Genomic DNA, 19,640 nt, shown 5'->3' with positions numbered 1-19,640 from the left:
AGTGAATTCCCAATTTCATAAAATTGAAACCAAGCCAGAAACCCTTCTCCATCAAATCCCATACCCCCAATGTCTCACTTGCAAGGAAACAGACCTGAGTACCTTTTCCTTATAGTCACCAAAGTAACTTTTTCAGACATAAATCAGGGCCTTGTGGCACTAGTCCCCCCTCTGGAATCTTGATAACATAGTGACACATACCTTGAGTTGGTTTCATAAGAACTAAAATGTTCTACCAGATAGAAAACCCCTGACTCTCATGGACCACAGTCACATAAACCCCAGACTAGCTGATGTTGGATGACTGATGATCAGAACCCCTAAAATAGCTCATTGTAACACCAGCTCCAACCAATCAGAATATACCCATGAGCTGATCACCCACTGACGATCCCTACCCCCAATTTCACCCATTAAAACCAATTGCCAGTAAAGGAACCAGGAGTTTGGGTTTTGAGCACTAGCTTTCCCATTTGCCGCGCACAGTGCTACCAATAAAGTATCTAATCTCTCCACTACAAATCTCATGTTCAGTGTGTGTGACTCCCTGGGTAGATGGTGGACAAACTCTTCAGTTACAGAAGTAAATGTGGTTCTGATTTTGAGGTCTTCGTGCATTAATATAAGAAATGTAATTCGTTACTAAAATTAAGGTCAACCTTCTATGTTACATCGTTTTATCTAAATCTCTAAATTATTTGTTTCATATTAATTGAATCGTTCATTCCTTAATTTCTATAGTCACCAAATTTCTTTAAAATTTTCTTTCAACATTAAAGGTGAGAATATTAGTGTGTGTGTTATGTCTTTGTGTGTTGAGTTTATTTTTGAAAGAAAATCACATACAAATGTACATACATGTATATGTACATACACTTCCTACCTATGGAAGAGTTATTAAATATATTCTATGTTTAAAAAACATTTTCTTTATTTCTACCAAAATCTACTGGAATTAGGTTTATTATTCCACATCACCAGCTGAAATAAAGAAACAGACGATCAGGCTAATTACATTTTTTACAACTATATAATGAAGATATTAAAGGTTTTGTGAGTTTTTTAAAAAATATATATTTTATTGATTTTTTACAGAGAGGAAAGGAGAGGAATAGAGAGTTAGAAACATCGATGAGGGAGAAACATCGATCAGCTGCCTCCTGCACACCTCCTACTGGGGATGTGCCCACAACCAAGGCACATGCCCTTGACCGGAATTGAACCTGGGACCCTTGAGTCTGCAGGCCGATGCTCTATCCACTGAGCCAAACCGGCTATGGCAGTTTTGTGAGTTTTTTGAGTTATTTATATGAACCTGTGCAGTATTACTCTTAATTTTTGCATAACTCCATTAATTCAGAAATATTGCTGTTAACTATGTTCAGTTTATTTTAAGTTATTATACTCTAATAAATTATTTTAGAAATGTCTCAGAACCAATAAGCAGGTTCAATAATGATATATGAAATAAAATAAATACATAATAATCGCTTGCATCTATATGAAAAGTCAGAAGAGAAATTAAGAGCACAATTCCATATCTAATTGCATTAAAAAGAATTAAATACCTAGCAATCAAGTAAAACACATTGCTAAAAATATTGAAAAAAGGCACAAATAAATGGGAAGATAGTCTGGGTTTATGGATATTCTGTGTTTAATACTGTTAATGTCCATACTATTGTTAAAGAAAAAACCATATGCCCAATTTGGCATCACTCCAGTTAAAAACCCATGATGCTAAGTCTAGATTTCATACTGGATTTAATGGAAGTTTCCACCTCTCCCAGAAGCTTAATTTTAATCAACCAGCCTTGAATTTTCTGGTCAAATACCAGTAAGGTAATCTGTCATGTGGGCCCTCCCCATCCCCCACGGAAAGAAGAGGGAATCTGTCTGATAGAAATCCTTCCCATCCTCTTCCCCCAAATAAAAGATGTCATGGCCCCCAGATAATCCCCCTTTTCTCTGTTTTTATAGCTCCTTTGTCCTTCCCTCTTTCCTATAAAAACCTTCTATTTTGTACACCCCTCTGAGCTCCCCTTTAGTTGCCAGATAGGAACTTTTATCTCTCCCTTAAAAAATTTGAACTTTGAGTCTTTCCAATAATAAGAGTTATCATCAGAGATTACATTTTGTGACCTATATGGAGGGCAGGGCAATTTTCTAATTTCCGAACATCTGCTCTTCTTATTGTCCGACATACAATGTCCTTCCTCCCTTCTGTAGCTCCAGGTGCTTTCCCTCATCTTTAGCTCAGAATGTCATATAAACGGCACCTCGCCGTCTCTTTCTGTCTCTGAACCTCTCATGTATGCCTCCAAGTAGATTCCACTGGGAGAGAGATATTTGATAATCAAGTTTTGCCAGTAACTATGGTAGCTATGATTGTTCCCTATAAATCTCAGTCTATTGATAATGATGTAATAGGAAAGGAATGCCTGGGCACTTGTCTGGTTCCTACTACTTTTCCTGAGACTAGAGTCAATATTGTGACTAGATGGACCCTTGTGGTCCTTATTATAATTGCCACAATTGGACCCTCAGCTAAATAAGACAATAAAACCTGAAAATTATGTATGAAATACAGTAGCATGTTTGTAGCACAATTACCTCACGTAGGTTTTTTTCAAAGACATCCAACTCAGATAATCATATTGGCAAATGTATGACACTGCTACTATATAAGCACTCATGTTGCCACCACCCATGAAGTTCCCCTTTAATTTTAATTTAATTTGTAACTTGAAATACATGGAATATTATTTTTAATTAGAAGCAATTTCAATACAAGCAAAGGGAGGAAGTTCACATTAAACAAGGGGTATACCTAGGAAGCAAAGTTTATTTGGAATTAAACACAGATTTTTAGTGATTCTTACACAAGATTAACATATTATAAAAGTCCCCTTGTAGAAAACCCTGAGTAACCTAGATAACTGACCATTTGGGTGATCCTGCTTTTCCTTCCGCTGCCATAATTCCAACTCTTATGTTTTAAAGAAAAAGTGAACCCACAAAACTCTAGCCATCCTGCCTTTGTCCTCCAATAAAGGCAGAGCCCTTCAGTCAAAGTCCACTTCCTATCTCTCTGTCTGTGTGTCTGTCTCTCTCTTTTACACACACACACACACACACACACACACACACACATACACACACTCACTCACATTCCTGTGTGGCATTTGGGCATGCTGGACCTGTGAGTATTAAATTTGCATTTTCATAGCTCCATGATGGTTGTTGCAATAAATGTAATAAAGACCATAAGGATCCATCTAATCACAACATTGACTCTGGTCTGTGGAACAAGTAGTAGGACCCAGGCCAGTGCCCAGGCATCCCTATCCTATATCATCACTATCAATAGAAGGAGACTTATAGGGAACAATCATAAAGTCTACAGTATCAGGAAGACCAGTTAAGGTACTGATGTACAAAGAATGAGGGACTCATGGTGAACATAAGAACAAATTACTTACAATGATATATGTCATTTGAGAAGGAATTATTCTTAAGACGTCAATGTTTCTAGTGAAGTAAATGAAAACTTCCAAATATTTCTGATCAAGGTTGGAAAGAACTTTGTGAAGGTAAAAAGACAAAGGGAACAACTGTCTATGTAAGAGACAAAGCAGAAAGTTGAATGAAATGGTTACTTAAATTGTATAGAAGAGTTGAAACAAACAAAGGAAATTCAAGGACAGAATAGAAATAACAAGTCTGAAAACTACAATCTGATGAAAGAATCTCAATTTCCGGTTTTGAGTCTTGGAGCACTTTTTCTACCTCAGGATGATTGTCCCTTTTCTACCTGCCATCCCATAGAATCTTTTCAGGGCCCTCTTTATGTCTTTGTTTCTCAGACTGTAGATGAAGGGGTTCAGCATGGGTATGACCACAGTGTACATCACTGAGGCTGCTGCATTTGAGTGTGAGCTTTGGGTAGCAGCAGAGCTGAGATACACTCCTAGGACTGAACCATAAAATAAGGAGACAGCTGAGAGGTGAGATGCACAGGTAGAAAATGCTTTATACTTCCCTTGAGCTGATGAGATTCCACATATGGAGGACATTATCTTAGTGTAAGAGTAAAGGATACAAGCGACTGGACCCCCACCCAGTAGTGCAGTTATAAAATACATCTCCATGTTATTAAGAAAGGTGTCAGAACAGGCAAGTTGGACCACCTGTTTGATTTCACAAAAAAAGTGAGTGATTTCAAAGTCTGTACAGAAGGACAGCTGCGATACCATTATGCTTTGTAACAAGGAATTCAGGCCACTTATGATCCAGGACACCAGAAGCAGCAGTCCACAGAGCCGGGGGTTCATGATGACCATGTAGTGCAGGGGGTGGCAAATGGCTACAAAGCGGTCATAGGCCATCACGGTCAAGAGGATGTTATCCAACACTGCAAATAGTATGACAAAATACATCTGGGTGATGCATCCTGCATAGGTGATGACTTTGCTCTGTGTCAGGATGTTCACCAGCATCTTTGGGATGGTGGTGGAGGTGAAACAGATGTCTACCAAGGACAGGTTGGAGAGAAAGAAGTACATGGGTGTGTGGAGGTGGGAGTCTGAGATGACGGCCACTATGATGAGCAGGTTTCCCAACACAGTGATCAGGTACATGGAGAGGAAAAGCCCAAATATGAGGGGCTGCAGTTTTGGTTCCTCTGAAAATCCCAGAAGAAGAAATCCTGAAATTGGGGTATCATTGCCTTGTCTCATGTGGTGTAGGTGACTAAAAGGAAGGAAAAAATAGCATGATCAAGTTTTAAGCAAATGGATATTGCTAACATAGTTGAAATGGTATAGTTATATTTTGCAGTAAAGTAATCAATATCTTTTTTTTGAACATATCATCCCCTTTAAGACGCACACCCTAACCCATGACATCTCTGATTAGGAATTTCTGTTCTCCTCAAATCTTTTTTCCAAGGTGGCCATGGATTACATATGTTTTTTGTTTGTTTGTTTGTTTTAAAATAGTTACTATTCAGAGTATTACAGATGTCACCCTTTTTCAACTCCATTACCCACTTTACCCAGTTCCCACTCCACCGCAGGCCTTCACCATCCTATTGTCTGTGTCCATAGGTAATGCATATATGCATATAAGTTCTTTGCTTAATCTTTTTCCTACTCTTCCCCTTCTCTCTGAGATTCATCAGTTTATTCCATGTTTCCATGCCTCTGGTTGTATTTTATTCATCAGTTTATTTATTTATTTTTTAAATCTTTAAATTCTTTATTAGTTAAGGAATTACAAATGTGTCCTCATTCCCCCCATTAACCCCCATCCTCCCCCCATCAGTTTATTTTGTTCATTAGATTTTTTGTTCATTTATCTTGATTTTTAGTTTCAATTATTGACAGGTATCCTCCTCCCCTCCTCCTCCTCCTCCTCCTCCTCCTCCTCCTCCTCCTCCTTCTTCTTCTTCTTCTTCTTCTTCTTCTTCTTCTTCTTCTTCTTCTTCTTCTTCTTCTCTTCCCCCCTCCCCCTCCTCCTTTATTCCTTCTCCTCCACTTTTTCTTCTTCTTCTTAAAGAATACCCCTCAACATTTCATGTAATACTGGTTTGGTGGTGATGAACTCCTTTAGCTTTTTCCGGTATGTGAAGCTTTTTATCTGACCTTTAATTCTGAATGGTAACTTGGCTGGGTAGAGTAATCTTGGTTATAGGTCCTTGATATTCATCACTGAATATTTCTTACTACTTTCTTCTGGCCTGCAACATTTCTGTTGAGAAATCAGCTGAGAGTTGTATGTGTGCTCCCTTGTAGGTAACTAAGTGCTTTTCTCTTGCTGCTTTTAAGATTCTCTCTTTGTCTTTTTCTAAAAAATGTATTTTTATTGATTTCAGAGAGGAAAGGAGAAGGAGAGAGAGAGATAGAAATATCAATGATGAGAGAGAATCATTGATCGTTGCTGCCTCCTGCACACCCCTTACTGGGGATGCAGCCCGCACCCCAGGAATGTGTCCTTGACCAGAATTGAACCCAGGACCCTTCAGTCTCAGATCAATGCTCTATTCATTGACCCAAACCAGTTAGGGCTACAGCCCAATAATTGTTAAGTTCCTCACATGATGATGAAGATTGCAGTATCCATTGGCCTATGATGGTGGGCAGATAATCAATATACTGTATGTAGAGAGCTTGGTGTACTTCCTGCTTGTTGGTAAATGAATGGTTACCTTCACTGTGATGGGATGAGGCTGATTATTTTCTTCCTCCTCTCAAATGTCTCTAATCCTTCCCAACACCTCCTTCTCCAATTCCATAGACATATTTCAGTTCCCTGTCATCTCTCCTATCTAACAGGTGGGCACTCCTATAGGCAAATGCACACATTGACTCAGAGAGAACTTTAATGCTGATCTTTGAACTCTCTGATTAAAATTCCTCCCCTAGTCATACCTCACTGGAGTTAGAAGACAAAATTCTGTAGCTTCAAACACGAGGCTCAAGTTTCCGTGAACTTTCAGCCAGTTCCACTCTCACAGAGCCCTGGCCTCCCTCACGCTGGTCTCCTAAATATCAAACTTGATTCCAGCTTCACCTGATGCCACAGCTTCAGGCCTCAGAGCCTTTATGGGTTCACTTTCCTCTGCTTGGGGTGTCCCCACTTGTCTTTTGGAATTTTTTTACCACCTCTCCATCCTCCAAAGTCCAACTCCTCTTTCAGAGAGACTGGATCCTCTCCTTCATAAACCTTTGCTTTTTCTAACATTAGCACAGGAAAAGGTCACTTTCTCATGCTCTTAATCTAAGTGTTAGGGCACCCATGGTGAGATTTTTATTTAATCCCATGTCTTTGTTCCTTGCTGTACTGTGAGTACCTGAGGCATATAGCATGTTATAGAAATTCATTCTCCCCCTTCAGATTTAGTTTAGTGTGACTGAATAAACATGTATTCTATGAAGTTAGGTGTGGAGGACATGCTTGAGGACTGTTCTCCATATTCTGAGATCGGGACCCATTGCAGTGGTCCTCAACCTTCTGGCCCTTTAAATACAGTTCCTTATGTTGTGACCCAACCATAAAATTATTTTCGTTGCTACTCCATAACTGTAATGTTGCTACTGGTATGAATCTTATTGTAAATATCTGATATGCGGGATAATCTTAGGTGACCCCTGTGAAAGGGTCCTTCGACCCCCAAAGGGGTCGCGACCCACAGGTTGAGAGCCACTGCATTAGGGTGTCAGATTACAGTTGTAAGAATGAAATAGATTGGAATCAAGGAGGCACAAAAGAAAGTATTAGAGTGTGTCATACACAGTGAGGTTATATACATAAAATCATTTCAGGGTTCCCTTTGTTCACTCATGCATGCATGCATGCATGTCTGTGTGTGTGTGTGTGTGTGTGTGTGTGTGTGTGTGTGTGTGTAGTTCTGTGTCTGTGTGTAAAATGCTGGATCACAATGTAAAAGGCATGTCTTATTTTGGGACACAGTGAAGCAAATCTGGAATTTAACACAATAAATGCAAGAACTGCTTAAAAGGCCATTTCCTGATATTGAGGGGAAAATAATAGTGAAGAGCCCAGCAGAGGGCCAGGTGCAGAGAGAAGAGGGAGCCAGTGTGGGTGCTGAAGTTACCTCTGACTCAAGGGACCACACATCCACTGAAACGTCACTGCTTCACTGGCCTCATCACAGCGTCTTCCCCGCCTCTGATCTCATTGTGATTCCTGCCCCTAGTCCATGTTTATTAGATCACTCTGGCGTTTATATGGCTCAGTAACATCTTTCCTTTGCTATTTTTGGGTTTGAGTTTTGATCTCTTTTGTGACACAACTGATGGGTGGGCACTAGTCCTGGTTCTGTTTCTTGTCAATTTACAAATCATCCCAGAACATTTTTTTTTTTTTTATAAAATCCTGCTTATGCCACAACAATTGATCCCCTTTCTTCACATATTTATCCATGAGAATATGATGTCATAGCACACCTATTTCATTGTACTGGGCCTTCTTTGTATAATGTGAGGTCAAATGAGCAGGGAGGTCACTGACTTTGTTCATTTATTTGGTTTTATAGGTGTTTGCTTTTATATAGAAAAATGTTAAGGTATGGCTTAGTCATAATATAAAAATGGCAGGGAAAATAAACATGGTTAAATATTGTGTATTCAAATATTGTCATGAATAAAATTGTAAAACAAAAGAAAAGAAGCCAAAATAAACCCAAAACTTTAATCACATCAATTTAGGTCTCCAATTTCAGATACTTGGGTAAGGATGTGGAAATAAAAATACAAAAATATACTTTTAAAAGGCAGTGGAGAAAGCAGTATCTACAGTTGTAATTTCTACCTATGTAAACATAAATGGATTGTGCTTTGAAAGTGGATAGAAAAGATCATTAATTGAATGCAAAGAATGTTTCTGCCAAGGTGAAAAATGTAGAACAGTTTATGTTTAAAAGTAATGGGATAAGACACAATATGACAGACTGATAGAATTGACCACACAAAATTAATACATTTTCATCCATTCTCCTAACTGTGTATATATATTCCAAACAGCAGCAATGTTTTTAGGAGAAAACTAATTTAGCATACTAAATGTATTAACTACATATTTGCCCACCTAGCACACAGATGTGGTCGTCTCTCAGCTCTGAGCTGGCCTGGTTAGGCTCTCAGGTTACCTCAGGGAGACATTCTGGGATGCATTCCCTGAATCTTCCCACAGCACCCGCTGCACTCTCAGACTCACCTGGATGGGCCTCTGAAAGGAAGGGCTCCTTGTAGAAGTCTGAATTGCTCCCTGGATGGTTAATGTTGGAGACTGAAGCTCTGGTCTCAGACAAAAGAGCAGGAAGGAGTCAAGCATTAGTCTCAGAGTCAGACTTAAGACCCCAATATAAACAAATACGTTCTGTTCCAGCCTAACGCTGCACATGTTGGGAGTCTGCTGCAGAGGAGATATTACTCCTCCTTTATCTGCTCATTAGATGCTGCTGGCATTGTTGCTCCCACCTCTGAGCACCCGGTTCCCTGTGGACACACTGGTCTGAACAGAATGGAAAATGTTCCTGCTGATTCTTTGTTCTCAAGGGACCAGGTTAGAAGTTAAGTGAATCCTGTTTTTGTTACTCCTTCTCCATGACCCTCTTGAGGTCTCATCTCCCAACACCTTACCCAACTTTGAATTACCTTTTCTCAAAAGTCCAAGACTGAGGAAACTGACTTGTCTAAAAACCTTGGATTTTCAAAGTACTGACTTGTTGTGGGACACTACCTATGATACCTCCAGAAAACTGCTGTTTCTCTCTTCAACAAGGAAGAGGACTGTGTGACTTTGATGTAAAGCTTTGTGCACCACCTTCCTTGACTTCATGACACATTTGCTAGATCAATGGGAAATTTCATACTTATATCAGCAGATAAGAGTCCCACACTATAAGATCTTTGTTAATTATGAGGCAGTTATATAATTTTATGCTATACAATCTGCGTTTAGTACATTATATGCATTGTTTGATTTAAATTTTATAAAAGTGCTTTCTCTGAAGTGCTAAAATTATGACCTTCATTCTCCATTGCAGAAGTGGGCTTGAAGAAGTTTAGTGACCAACCCAACATTATAATCAGAGTAAGGTGTTGATTAGAATCTGTCATGATGCTTTCAGTTCTCAAACTGTGCAGTGGTTCCCAATGAGGGAATATCTGAACATAGGCTGCTAAATACTTGCAATACCCAACACAAATAGTTATGTCATATTTAGAAGGTAAAATTTCCTAGTCTAGATGAGCCCTTCTCCAACTTCACAGTGCATATTATTGACTTAAAAAAATAACATTGACTAGGTGTTTCATCACCAAAAGGATTTATTCAGGAAAAAGAAAGTATTGCAACCCATGCATGCAGACATGACAAGCCACATGAACATTCTAGCCTGTGTGCCAAGATGGAGGGGTACTTATGGAAGAGACAGGGAAATTAGGACCATGGAGTTTTATAAACGTAGTGTTCTTCCTGTCGGGGCCTCAAGATTACATACAGTGTGAGAAATTCCATTAGTGCTAGCTCCTCCCATAAACCCTCCTGACTGGTTATGTTTGCTTAAATTGCTGTTAGTATTTATCAATATGCATCACCAACAATTCTAGTTCAAGCACAGATAATGATTAAGGAGGTGCTGGTGGGCCCAGGGCATCTGCATTTCTCAAAATCTCCGGGAAAAATGCTGATTTTGCAGGTGCTGGTCTGAGGACCACTCTTTGAGTAGAAAGTTTTGGTCCTGTTGTGGAGTAAGGGATAGGTAGTTGTAGGCCATCTTCACCAAAAATTGTGTTTGCTTAAGATTTTGAATGAAAGATGTACAGTCATGCACTGCTTAACAAACAGGGACATGTTCTTAGAAATGCATCCATAGGCAATTTTGTCATTGAGTATGAATCAGACAGTGCACTTATGCAAACCTAGATGGTATAGCCTTCTACTCCCTTAGGCTATATGGTATAACCTGTTGTTCTGTAGGGTGTGCCGCACCAGCACAGCAAAGGCTTTGGTGAACCTGAGGAGGGGCAGTGGAGGATTAAAGAAAAGACAGACAATAGAGTACAGCTGAGGCTCAGTGGATCTCCTGTGCCTGGATGAGGACACTGAAATACCCAGTCTTAAAGCCGAGGCTTTATTCTATAGGCAGATCAAAATAAGGGTAGTGGTCAGTAGTGGTCAACATGTTTACAATGTTCTTGTGAGTTTCACCTTGTTTTGGCAGCACTTGCTGCACCTCCCACAGCCCATTAGCTACCTAGGAAGGAACTAGGGAAGGCTATAAGGTTAAGCTTAGTTAAGCTAAGAGGGCTCTTCCCTCCAAGCTGGGACTTGTCTGTGGCCCTGCCACAGGTCAGTCAGAGGCTTAACCCTAGAGCTGATCCCTATAGTAGGGGAGGAAAAATAATTTAACCTGTTCCCTTTTGGTTCTTGGCTTACACATCTTTGTAATAAAAGAAAGATTGACAGGACAAAAAAAACAAAAGTTTAAGAACATGTATACTTCCTATATATATGGGAGAGATCTAGGAAAATTAAGTAACTCCTGAAAATACCACCCTAACCACCATCATTAACTGAAGACAGAGAAAGGTGGTGAGGGAGGGGAGTCAGATGTAGGTGGTTACTGGGAAAAGCAGAGTAAACAGGGTAAGGTTGTTATTCAGATTTAAGTAATTGTCTTTTGCATTGATATGAGTTTCTAGAAATAAGGTCACTGCTTCCCCATTCCTAGTACAGGCTCAGACAACACAGTCCTTTGTGGGATTTGAGCTCAGACAGGATGGCAGGGGGGCCGGGAGCATGGGGCTTGTGCAGTCCTCTAGGGTGTTGCAGATTGGAGGGGAGTGTTTGCCCAGGAACGATGGCATTGGTCTCGATGTGGCTTCTTCTACAAATATTTGGTTGTAAGACTTTTGTTCAGCTGTTTTCAGTGGGATCTTCAGGTTGATTGTTGTATAATTTAGTTGTGATTCCAAGTCCAGGCCAGGAGGAGAAGAGAGCAACTTCCACCAGCTCTGTGGCCATTGTCCTCAACAATTCTACTTTAAATCTTTGTGTCTACATTTCTACTTTCTTTTAATTTCACTTTAATTCAATCTTTTGTTCTTTTAGCTCCTATTTTCTTCAGTTTTTTTTCAAGTTCTCTTTAAAATGAAAGATGAAAAATTCAATGAGTCTGTGTTGGACATATACATGTGTGTGTTTATTAGAAAGAAAATCATGTAAAATGTAGCACATGTCACATACATATAGTCCATTCCTGTGAAAGTATTCTTAGACTCACAAAATATTTCCAAATATTTTATTTATTAACAAAATTGACTGAATTAAGTTTATCATCTCACATCACCACCAAAAATAAGGAAGCAGAGGATCAAGGTAATTACATATACTCTTAATTTCTGTATGGCTGCTTTAATTCAGAAAAGTTTGCATTTTAAATACATTCAGTTTATTTAATTCATTTACTCCAATAAGTTATCCTATATAATAAAAGCCTAATATGCAAATTGACCGACTGGCTGAACGAAAGGTGGAACGACTGGTTGCTATGATGCACACTGACCACCAGGGGGCAGATGCTTAATGCAGGAGCTTCCCCTGGTGGTCATAGCTCTCCCACAGGGAGAGTGCTGCTCAGCCAGAAGCTGGGCTCATGGCTGGCATGTGCAGCGGTGGTGGTGTGAGCATCTCCTGCCTCCGTGGCAGTCGGACATTCCCCAAGGGGTCCCGGACTGCAAGAGGGTGCAGGCCGGGCTGAAGGAACCACTGCTCCCCACCAAGTTCACGAATTTTGTGCACTGGGCCTCTAGTTTAAAATAAAAACAATTTGTTAGAACCAAGAAATGAATTCAGCAACATTGTGGGATACAAAATCAATTTACAGAAATATGTGTTGTCTAATAACAAACTGCCAGAGAGAGAAATTAAAAAATTAATCCCACTTACAACTGCATCAAAAAGAATAAAATACTAGGAGTAAACATAACTTAGGAAGTGAAGGACCTGTACATTGAAAACTATAACATATTGCTGAATGTTATTGAAGAAGACACAAAAAAATGCCCTAGCCAGTTTGGCTCAGTGGATAGAGAGTTGGACTGCAGACTAAAGGGTCCTGAGTTCAATTCAGGTCAAGGGCATATGCCTGGGTTGCGGGCTCAATCCCCAGGAGGATAGGGGAGAGCAGGAGGCAGCCGATGGATGATTCTCTCTCATCATTCATTGATGTTTCTCTCTCTCCCTTTCCCTTCCTCTCTAAAATCAATAAAAACATGTTTAAAAAAATATGAAAAAAAGACACAAAAAATGGAAAGGTATACTCTGGTAACTGATAGGAAGAATTAATATTGGCATCACTCATGCTAAAAGTCCAGGATGACAAACCCAGATTTAATACTGGATCTAATGGAAGTGTCTACATATCCCAGAAATATAGTTTTAATCAACCAGTTTGGAATCTTTTGGTCAAGCACCAGTAAGGTAATCTGTCACATGGGCCCTCTCCATCCCTGTAGAAAGAAGAAGGAATCTGCATGAGAAAACCCTCTTGTTCTCATCTCCCCTCCCCCACACCCCAAAAAAGAATTCAAGTCCCTTCCAAATCCTTTCTTTTCCATTTTTAATAGCTCCCTTATGCCATTCTTTTTTTTCTGTAAAAACTTTCTACCTTTGTACAACCCTTCAGAAATTTGTCTTACTTGTTAGGTGGGATGCTGTCTGACTCATGAATCACTTAATAAAGCCAATTAGATCTTCAAATTTACTAGATTGAATGAAAAAATACTCAAAGCAATCCATAGATTCAATACAAGCTCTATCAAAATTCCAATGTCATTTTTCACAGAAATAGAACAAACAATTCTTAAATTTGTAAGGAACTACAAAAGATCCTGAATAGCCAAAGCAATCTTGAAAAAGCAAAACTAGCCTAGAGGCATCATGCTCACAGGTTTCAAACTACATAAAAAACTTAGTAATTAAAGCAGTACAGTACTGGCATTAAAACAGACTCATAGATCTGTGAAACAGAACAGAGAACCCAGAAATAAACCCATGCACATACCGTCATTAATTTAGGAAGAAGGAGCCAAGAGTATACAATGGGGAAAGGGTAGTATCTCCAATACCTCGTCTTTAGCTCAGAATGTCACATATACCTCATTTCCCCTTTGTCTCCGTACCTCTCATGTATGTATGTGTCACTGGACCACTTCTCTGCTGGGGGCGGGCCCTGCCCCAGCACAATCTGGAACTTTTGAGTGTTGGGTGACCTTCAGATCCTTGACTCATCCGGGAAAGTTTTCAAGATGAATCAAAGTGAGAATAAAGCAAGTTTTATTCAGGTAGAGACAAAGAAAGAGGCACAGGCGTGGGTGCCACTGTAGAAAAAACGTACCCATATGAGCGGACCAACTCGAGAGTGAGTTGCGCAGGTGGTCAGTTAGTTCCTGGGATTTTATGTGTGTTCAAGGTGGAAGGTGGGGGGTGGTCTCCAGGTGCTGTGACACCAAATTCTGACTCTGGCTTTTGGGTGGGAGGGAGCCTTGTTCCAAACAGGGCTGTTCTGGAAGTGTCATGGAGTTCGTCCCCCTTGGCCACCTTTCTATTTGTGGTGTCAGTTTTCATTGTAATGATGGTATAATGAGCTTTGGGGTCGGTCTTTGGCCAATTTTCTTCCATCTTGGAATGATCTAGTTCTGGTCAGTCCTTGTTGTTGTGACCTCTAACCCCTGCAGGGGGTTTCCTGCCATAAACTGTTTTCTCTTTGATCAGGCCCAGAAGTGGGACTTTGGTTTCTTTCTTTCCTGCCTCATATCCATATAGAAGTCACTGGGACATATATACTTGATAATCAATGTTCCCAGGTATTATTGTAGGTATTCTGGACACTGAGTTGAATAAGATAATAAAATGTGGAGATTAGTTATAAATCTTAGTAGCATGATATTAGTGTAAATACCTAACATGAAACTTTTGATGTATGAGGCATCTGTTTCAAAGACGTCTATCCTATATAATAAAAGCCTAATATGCTAAGTGTCCAGTCATCCATTCACCAATGAAAGTGAAATAAGCTAATGATATGCTAGGGCCGAGCAACTGCTCACTATGACATGCACTGACCACCAGGGGGCAGATGCTTCAACTGGTAGGTTAGCTTGCTGCTGGGGTCTGGCCAATTGGGACTGAGCAAGATGAACCGGACATGCCCTGGAGTCCTCCCACCATCCCCCACCAGCTGACCAACCTGCTGCATCCCTCCCTGACCCTGGTCATGCATTGGTGGGGTCTCTCGGCCTGACCTGCACTCTCTCACAATCCAGGACCCGTTGGAGGATGTCAGAGAGCTGGTGTTGCCCCAATCCTGCAGGCCAGGCCAAGGGACCCGACTGGTGCATGAATTCCTGCAAGGGGCTGCTAGTCTCAAATGATCATATTGCCAGCTTTATGACAAGGCTACTAAAGAAGCACTGAGGTCTCCCCTCCCAACTCAACCTATTTTCTCTCTCTATTTCTCTCCCGTCTTCCTCCCTTCCCCCATTCTGAGATCTTCTGATGTGGCCCTTAGGATGCTGTGTATCCTCCAGGACCTGTGAGTAATAAACCTTGTGATTTCATAGCTGCCTCATGATTGTTGCAATTTTAATAACACAAGAGCCCATCCAGCCACAACATTGACTGTGGTCTGAGGAACCAGTAGCAGAGCCCAAGGCCAGTGCCCAGGCATTTTCAGCCTATAGTTTACCATCAATAGGCTGAGACTCATGAGGAACAAGGATAAAGTCAACATTATCAGGAAGAGCAGTGAAAGTACTGGTGTATAAAGAATGAGAAACATAAAAGATAAAATTGAGGTGTCAGATTTTCCTGGAATGAAATTATATAAATAGTGTGAGTAACCAAGCAAAGTTTGTCCCACATGAATAATAGAACTTATGACTATTCTATCTATAAAATAAGAACAATTTCCTTACAATGATGTATATTATTTGAGAATAAATTAATCTTCAGAAATCCATGTTGTCCATGAAATAAACTGGAACTTGCATTCTGATCAAGGTTGGAAACAGCTGTTAGGTTAGAACAAATGAGAAAGGGAACGACTCTCTGTATAATAGACGTAGCAGAAAGTGCAATGAAATGCTTACTTAAGTTGTATAGAGAAGTTGAACTAAAACAAGAGGAAATTCGAGGAAACAAATAAAAGAAGCAAGTTTTACAAACACAATCTGATCAAAGGATCTTATTTCTGGATTTTAGTCTTGAAGCCATGAGATCAAGTGCAGTTTTTCAGACTCAGCACAGCTGTTTTATTATGGCTGCCATTCCAAAGAATCGTTTCAGGGCCCCTTTTATGTCTTTGTTTCTGAGAGTGTAGATGAAGGGGTTCAGCATGGGTGTGACCACCGTGTACAACACTGAGGCTGCTGCACTTGAGTGTGAACTTTGGGCAGCAGCAGAGCTAAAGTACACTCCTAGGCTTGTTCCATAAAATAAGGAGACAACTGAGAGGTGAGACGCACACGTAGAAAATGCCTTATACTTCCCCTGAGCTGATGGGATTGCACGTATGGAGGACACTATCTTAGAGTAAGAGTAAATGATACAAACAAAGGGACCACCACCCAGGAAAACAGCTGCAAAATACATCACCATGTTATTAAGAAAGTTGTCAGAACAGGCAAGTTGGACTATCTGATTGAGTTCACAGAAAAAGTGGGGGATTTCCAAGTCTGTACAGAAGGTTAGTCGCAACACCATTAAGCTTTGTAACAAGGAATGCAGGGCACTTGTGATCCAGGACACCAGAACCAGCAGTCCACAGAGCCGGGGGTTCATGATGACTGTGTAGTGCAGGGGGTGACAGATGGCCACGAAGCGATCATAAGCCATCACAGTCAAGAGCAAGTCATCCAACACTACAAAGAGTGAGAAAAAATAAGTCTGGGTGATGCAGCCTTTGTAGGTATGGCTTTGCTCTGTGTCTGGATGTTCACCAACATCTTTGGGATGGTTGTGGAGGTGACAGAGATGTCTACCAAGGACAGGTTGGAGAGAAAGAAGTACATGGGTGTGTGGAGGTGGGAGTCTGAGGTGAAGGCCAGGATGATGAGCAGGTTTCCCAACACTGTGACCAGGTACATGGAGAGGAAAAGCCCAAATATGAGGGGCTGCAGTTCTGGTTCCTCTGAAAAACCCAGGAGAAGAAATTCTGACGCTCTTGTAAGATTCCCTGGTTCCATGAGGTGGGGGTGACTTCCAAGAAAGAAGAAAAGAGCATGAGAACTTTTCACACAATCTGGTATTGCTCACATGGCTCTAATGCTACAGTGTGTCTCCTGCAGTTAGGAAATAGTTTCAGTATTTTGGTCTGGATTTGGTTCCATCTAGGACCTTCCTGTGTCATTTCAGAGTAGGAATATTTGTCCCAATCAAATTTTTTTTCCCTAAGATGTCAGGTATACTACAGTTTTAATGAGAACTTTTCCATGCATTTCAGGAATATGGACTGAGTGCTGACCATGGTTTCAGTACTGTCTGGGGTGTGAGTAGAGGACGCTGAAGAACAAAAGTGCCTACAACTCAATCTGGGGCAAGAATATATAAGCAAATAATAGAAATATATAAATATAACATTACAAATGGTGAGAGAGCATATGAAGAAAACGAGAGCAGGTCTAGAGGAGAAAGTGACGAGGGCATTCTACCTTTTATGGGTATTTAGGCAAGATCTTCAAACAAAATGACATTTGAGCACAGAACTCAAGAGAGGGAGGAAGATTAAAGCCCTAGGGATGAGCTGACGGGGTTTAGTGACTTGCTCAAAGTTAATATCAGAGTATGTGATGGGCCTTGAGTATAATTTTAGTCAATTGATCTCAACAAGAAATGATTTTGCCCTGAGGGTGTCTGGCATGTCTGAAGGGATATCACTAAATAGGTACAATTCACAAAAAAGCACCCCCTTCAATTATTATCCCTCCCCAAATGTCAATGGTAAAAGGTGAGAAAACTTAGTTTAGATCAGCACTTCTCCAATTTCAATGTTCCCATGAAGTCCCCAGGATTCTGGCTCAAATGCAGAATTCGATGCAGCAGGTCTGGAGGCTTCAGAGTGCATTTCCAACGAGCTCCCTGGTGGTGTGATGCTGCAGGTCCTGGCCTGAGGACCACTCTCTGAGTAGAAAGGCTGTGGTTCTGTGTCAGAGTTAGCTGCAGGTAGTTTTAGGTCTTATGACCCAAGTATTGTCTTTGCATGGAGTTTTAAAGGAATAGTTATTCACTCATTCTAGAGGCTATGATTAAATATTTGTTTCCTTTGTATAAGGGCCCTTGAGTGACACAAAATAATACTGAAAAATGATTTTTAGCAGGTAGAATAAGAACCTCTAAAAGATGTCCACATCCTAATCCCCAGTAGTTTTAAATATGTTATTTTTTTATAGCAAGGAAAATTAGGGTAGCAGATGGAACAGGGTTGTTAAATGGCTGACTTTATTTTATTTTTAAAATATATTTTTTTATTGGTTTCAGAGAGGAAGGGAGAGGGAGAGAGAGCTAGAAGATCAATGATGAGAGACAATCACTGATCAGCTGCCTCCTGCACGCCCCCACTTGGGAATGAACTCACAACCCAGGCATTTGCTCTTTCTTTTTTCTTTAATTCTTTATTGTTTAAAGTATTACTTATGTCTCCTTTTCCCCACATTGACCTCTCCCTGGCGCTCCCACTCCTCAGCACATGCGGGCATGTGCTCTTGACTGAAACCGATCCGGGACCCTTCGTCCACCGGCTGAAGGTCTATCCACTGAGCCAAACCAGCGAGGGCGCTAATTGACTGACTTTAAAATAGAAGATGAGCCTGGATCATCCAGGTGGAACTAAGGTAAACACAATGGTCCCCTAGATGCAAAAGGGGAGGCAAGATGAAAATGTACACTATTGGCTTATTTTTTGTTTTAAATATATTTTTATTGGTTTCAGAGAGGCAGGGAGAGGGAGAGAGATATAGAAACATCATTGATGAGAGAGAATCATTGATTGGATGCCTCCTGCATGCCCCTTACTAGGAATTGAGCCAACAGCCCCAGCCTGTGCCCTTGACTGGAATCAAACCTTCAGTCCACAGGCTGACGCTCAATCCACTGAGCCAAACCAGCTAGGGCTACACTATTGTGTTTGTTTTTTTTTTAAATATATTTTATTGATTATTTTACAGAGAGGAAAGGAGAGGGATAGAGAGTCAGAAACATCGACGAGAGAGAAACATCGATCAGCTGCCTCCTGCACACTCCCCACTGGGGATGTGCCGGCAACCAAGGTACATGCCCCCGACCAGAATTGAACCTGGGACCCCTGAGTCCGCAGGCCGATGCTCCATCCACTGAGCCAAACCAGCTAGGGCTACACTGTTGGTTTTGATGAAGGAGGAAGGGCCCCGAGTAAAGGGATGCCGGTGGTCAGCAATGCAAACTGGAATTGGGAAGAAAACAGATTCTCCCCTAGAAGGAACCCAGTCCTGCACACATCTTGATATGAGACTCATTTCAGGCTTCTGGCACCTAGACCTGTATATGTTCACTTTCAACAACGACTGCAGGAATATTTTACAGCAGCAATGGAAATCTCATGGAGTAATTTAATCAGTAAAATATGTTTGACAGAGCTGAGTTTAAGTCTCTCTATTCATTATGTTTCTTGGGTGAGGGCAATTTACTTTGAAATCCCACATGAAGTAAAGAAGAAAATTTAAAACTATTTGGAGATATTCCACCCCCTTAGCTGGGACAGTGAAGTCCTCATTATACAGATGTAAACTGTTGTGAACTATGATGCTTTTGTGTCATTAAACTTAAGGTACACTGTGTGGCCTTAATTTCTCTATCACTGAACTGTAAAAAGTATTGGCTCTCAGCACACTACACTCTTTGGCTAGAAGATGGTCAGTCCTCAATTTATACTCCCCAAGTGCATGGCAGAATTTCTCATTCCAAGTATGGAAAAATGACCACTGCAGAATTAGGGTGAGTGTGGGACAGGAATTTCCACGAACTGAGCAATATAGAAAGTAAACGAGTACAAAACCCCAAATATATGCAGCCTCATG

The 19,640-nt window shown here is 40.7% G+C and overlaps 1 protein-coding gene and 1 pseudogene across 1 annotated transcript; both read right to left on the bottom strand.

Moving 5' to 3' along the window:
* Positions 1-3,785: 3,785 nt before the first annotated feature.
* Positions 3,786-4,745, bottom strand: LOC118652607 (olfactory receptor 7A10-like). Its single transcript, XM_036302599.1, has one exon. The coding sequence runs from the start codon at positions 4,737-4,739 to the stop codon at positions 3,786-3,788; it is 954 nt and encodes a 317-aa protein (XP_036158492.1). The 5' UTR covers positions 4,740-4,745.
* Positions 4,746-15,828: 11,083 nt separating this feature from the next.
* On the bottom strand, positions 15,829-16,676 carry LOC118652555 (annotated as a pseudogene).
* Positions 16,677-19,640: the final 2,964 nt, after the last annotated feature.

This window comes from Myotis myotis, unplaced genomic scaffold, assembly GCF_014108235.1.
Source record: "Myotis myotis isolate mMyoMyo1 unplaced genomic scaffold, mMyoMyo1.p scaffold_m19_p_32, whole genome shotgun sequence".
NCBI lineage: Eukaryota > Metazoa > Chordata > Mammalia > Chiroptera > Vespertilionidae > Myotis > Myotis myotis.
Note: the sequence above shows the minus strand (reverse complement) of the source record. Positions and strands in the feature narration are given on the sequence as shown.

Bases quoted from the DNA above. Each gene is read 5' to 3' on its own strand.
- LOC118652607 (XM_036302599.1), bottom strand. From the start codon at position 4,739: ATGAGACAAGGCAATGATACCCCAATTTCAGGATTTCTTCTTCTGGGA.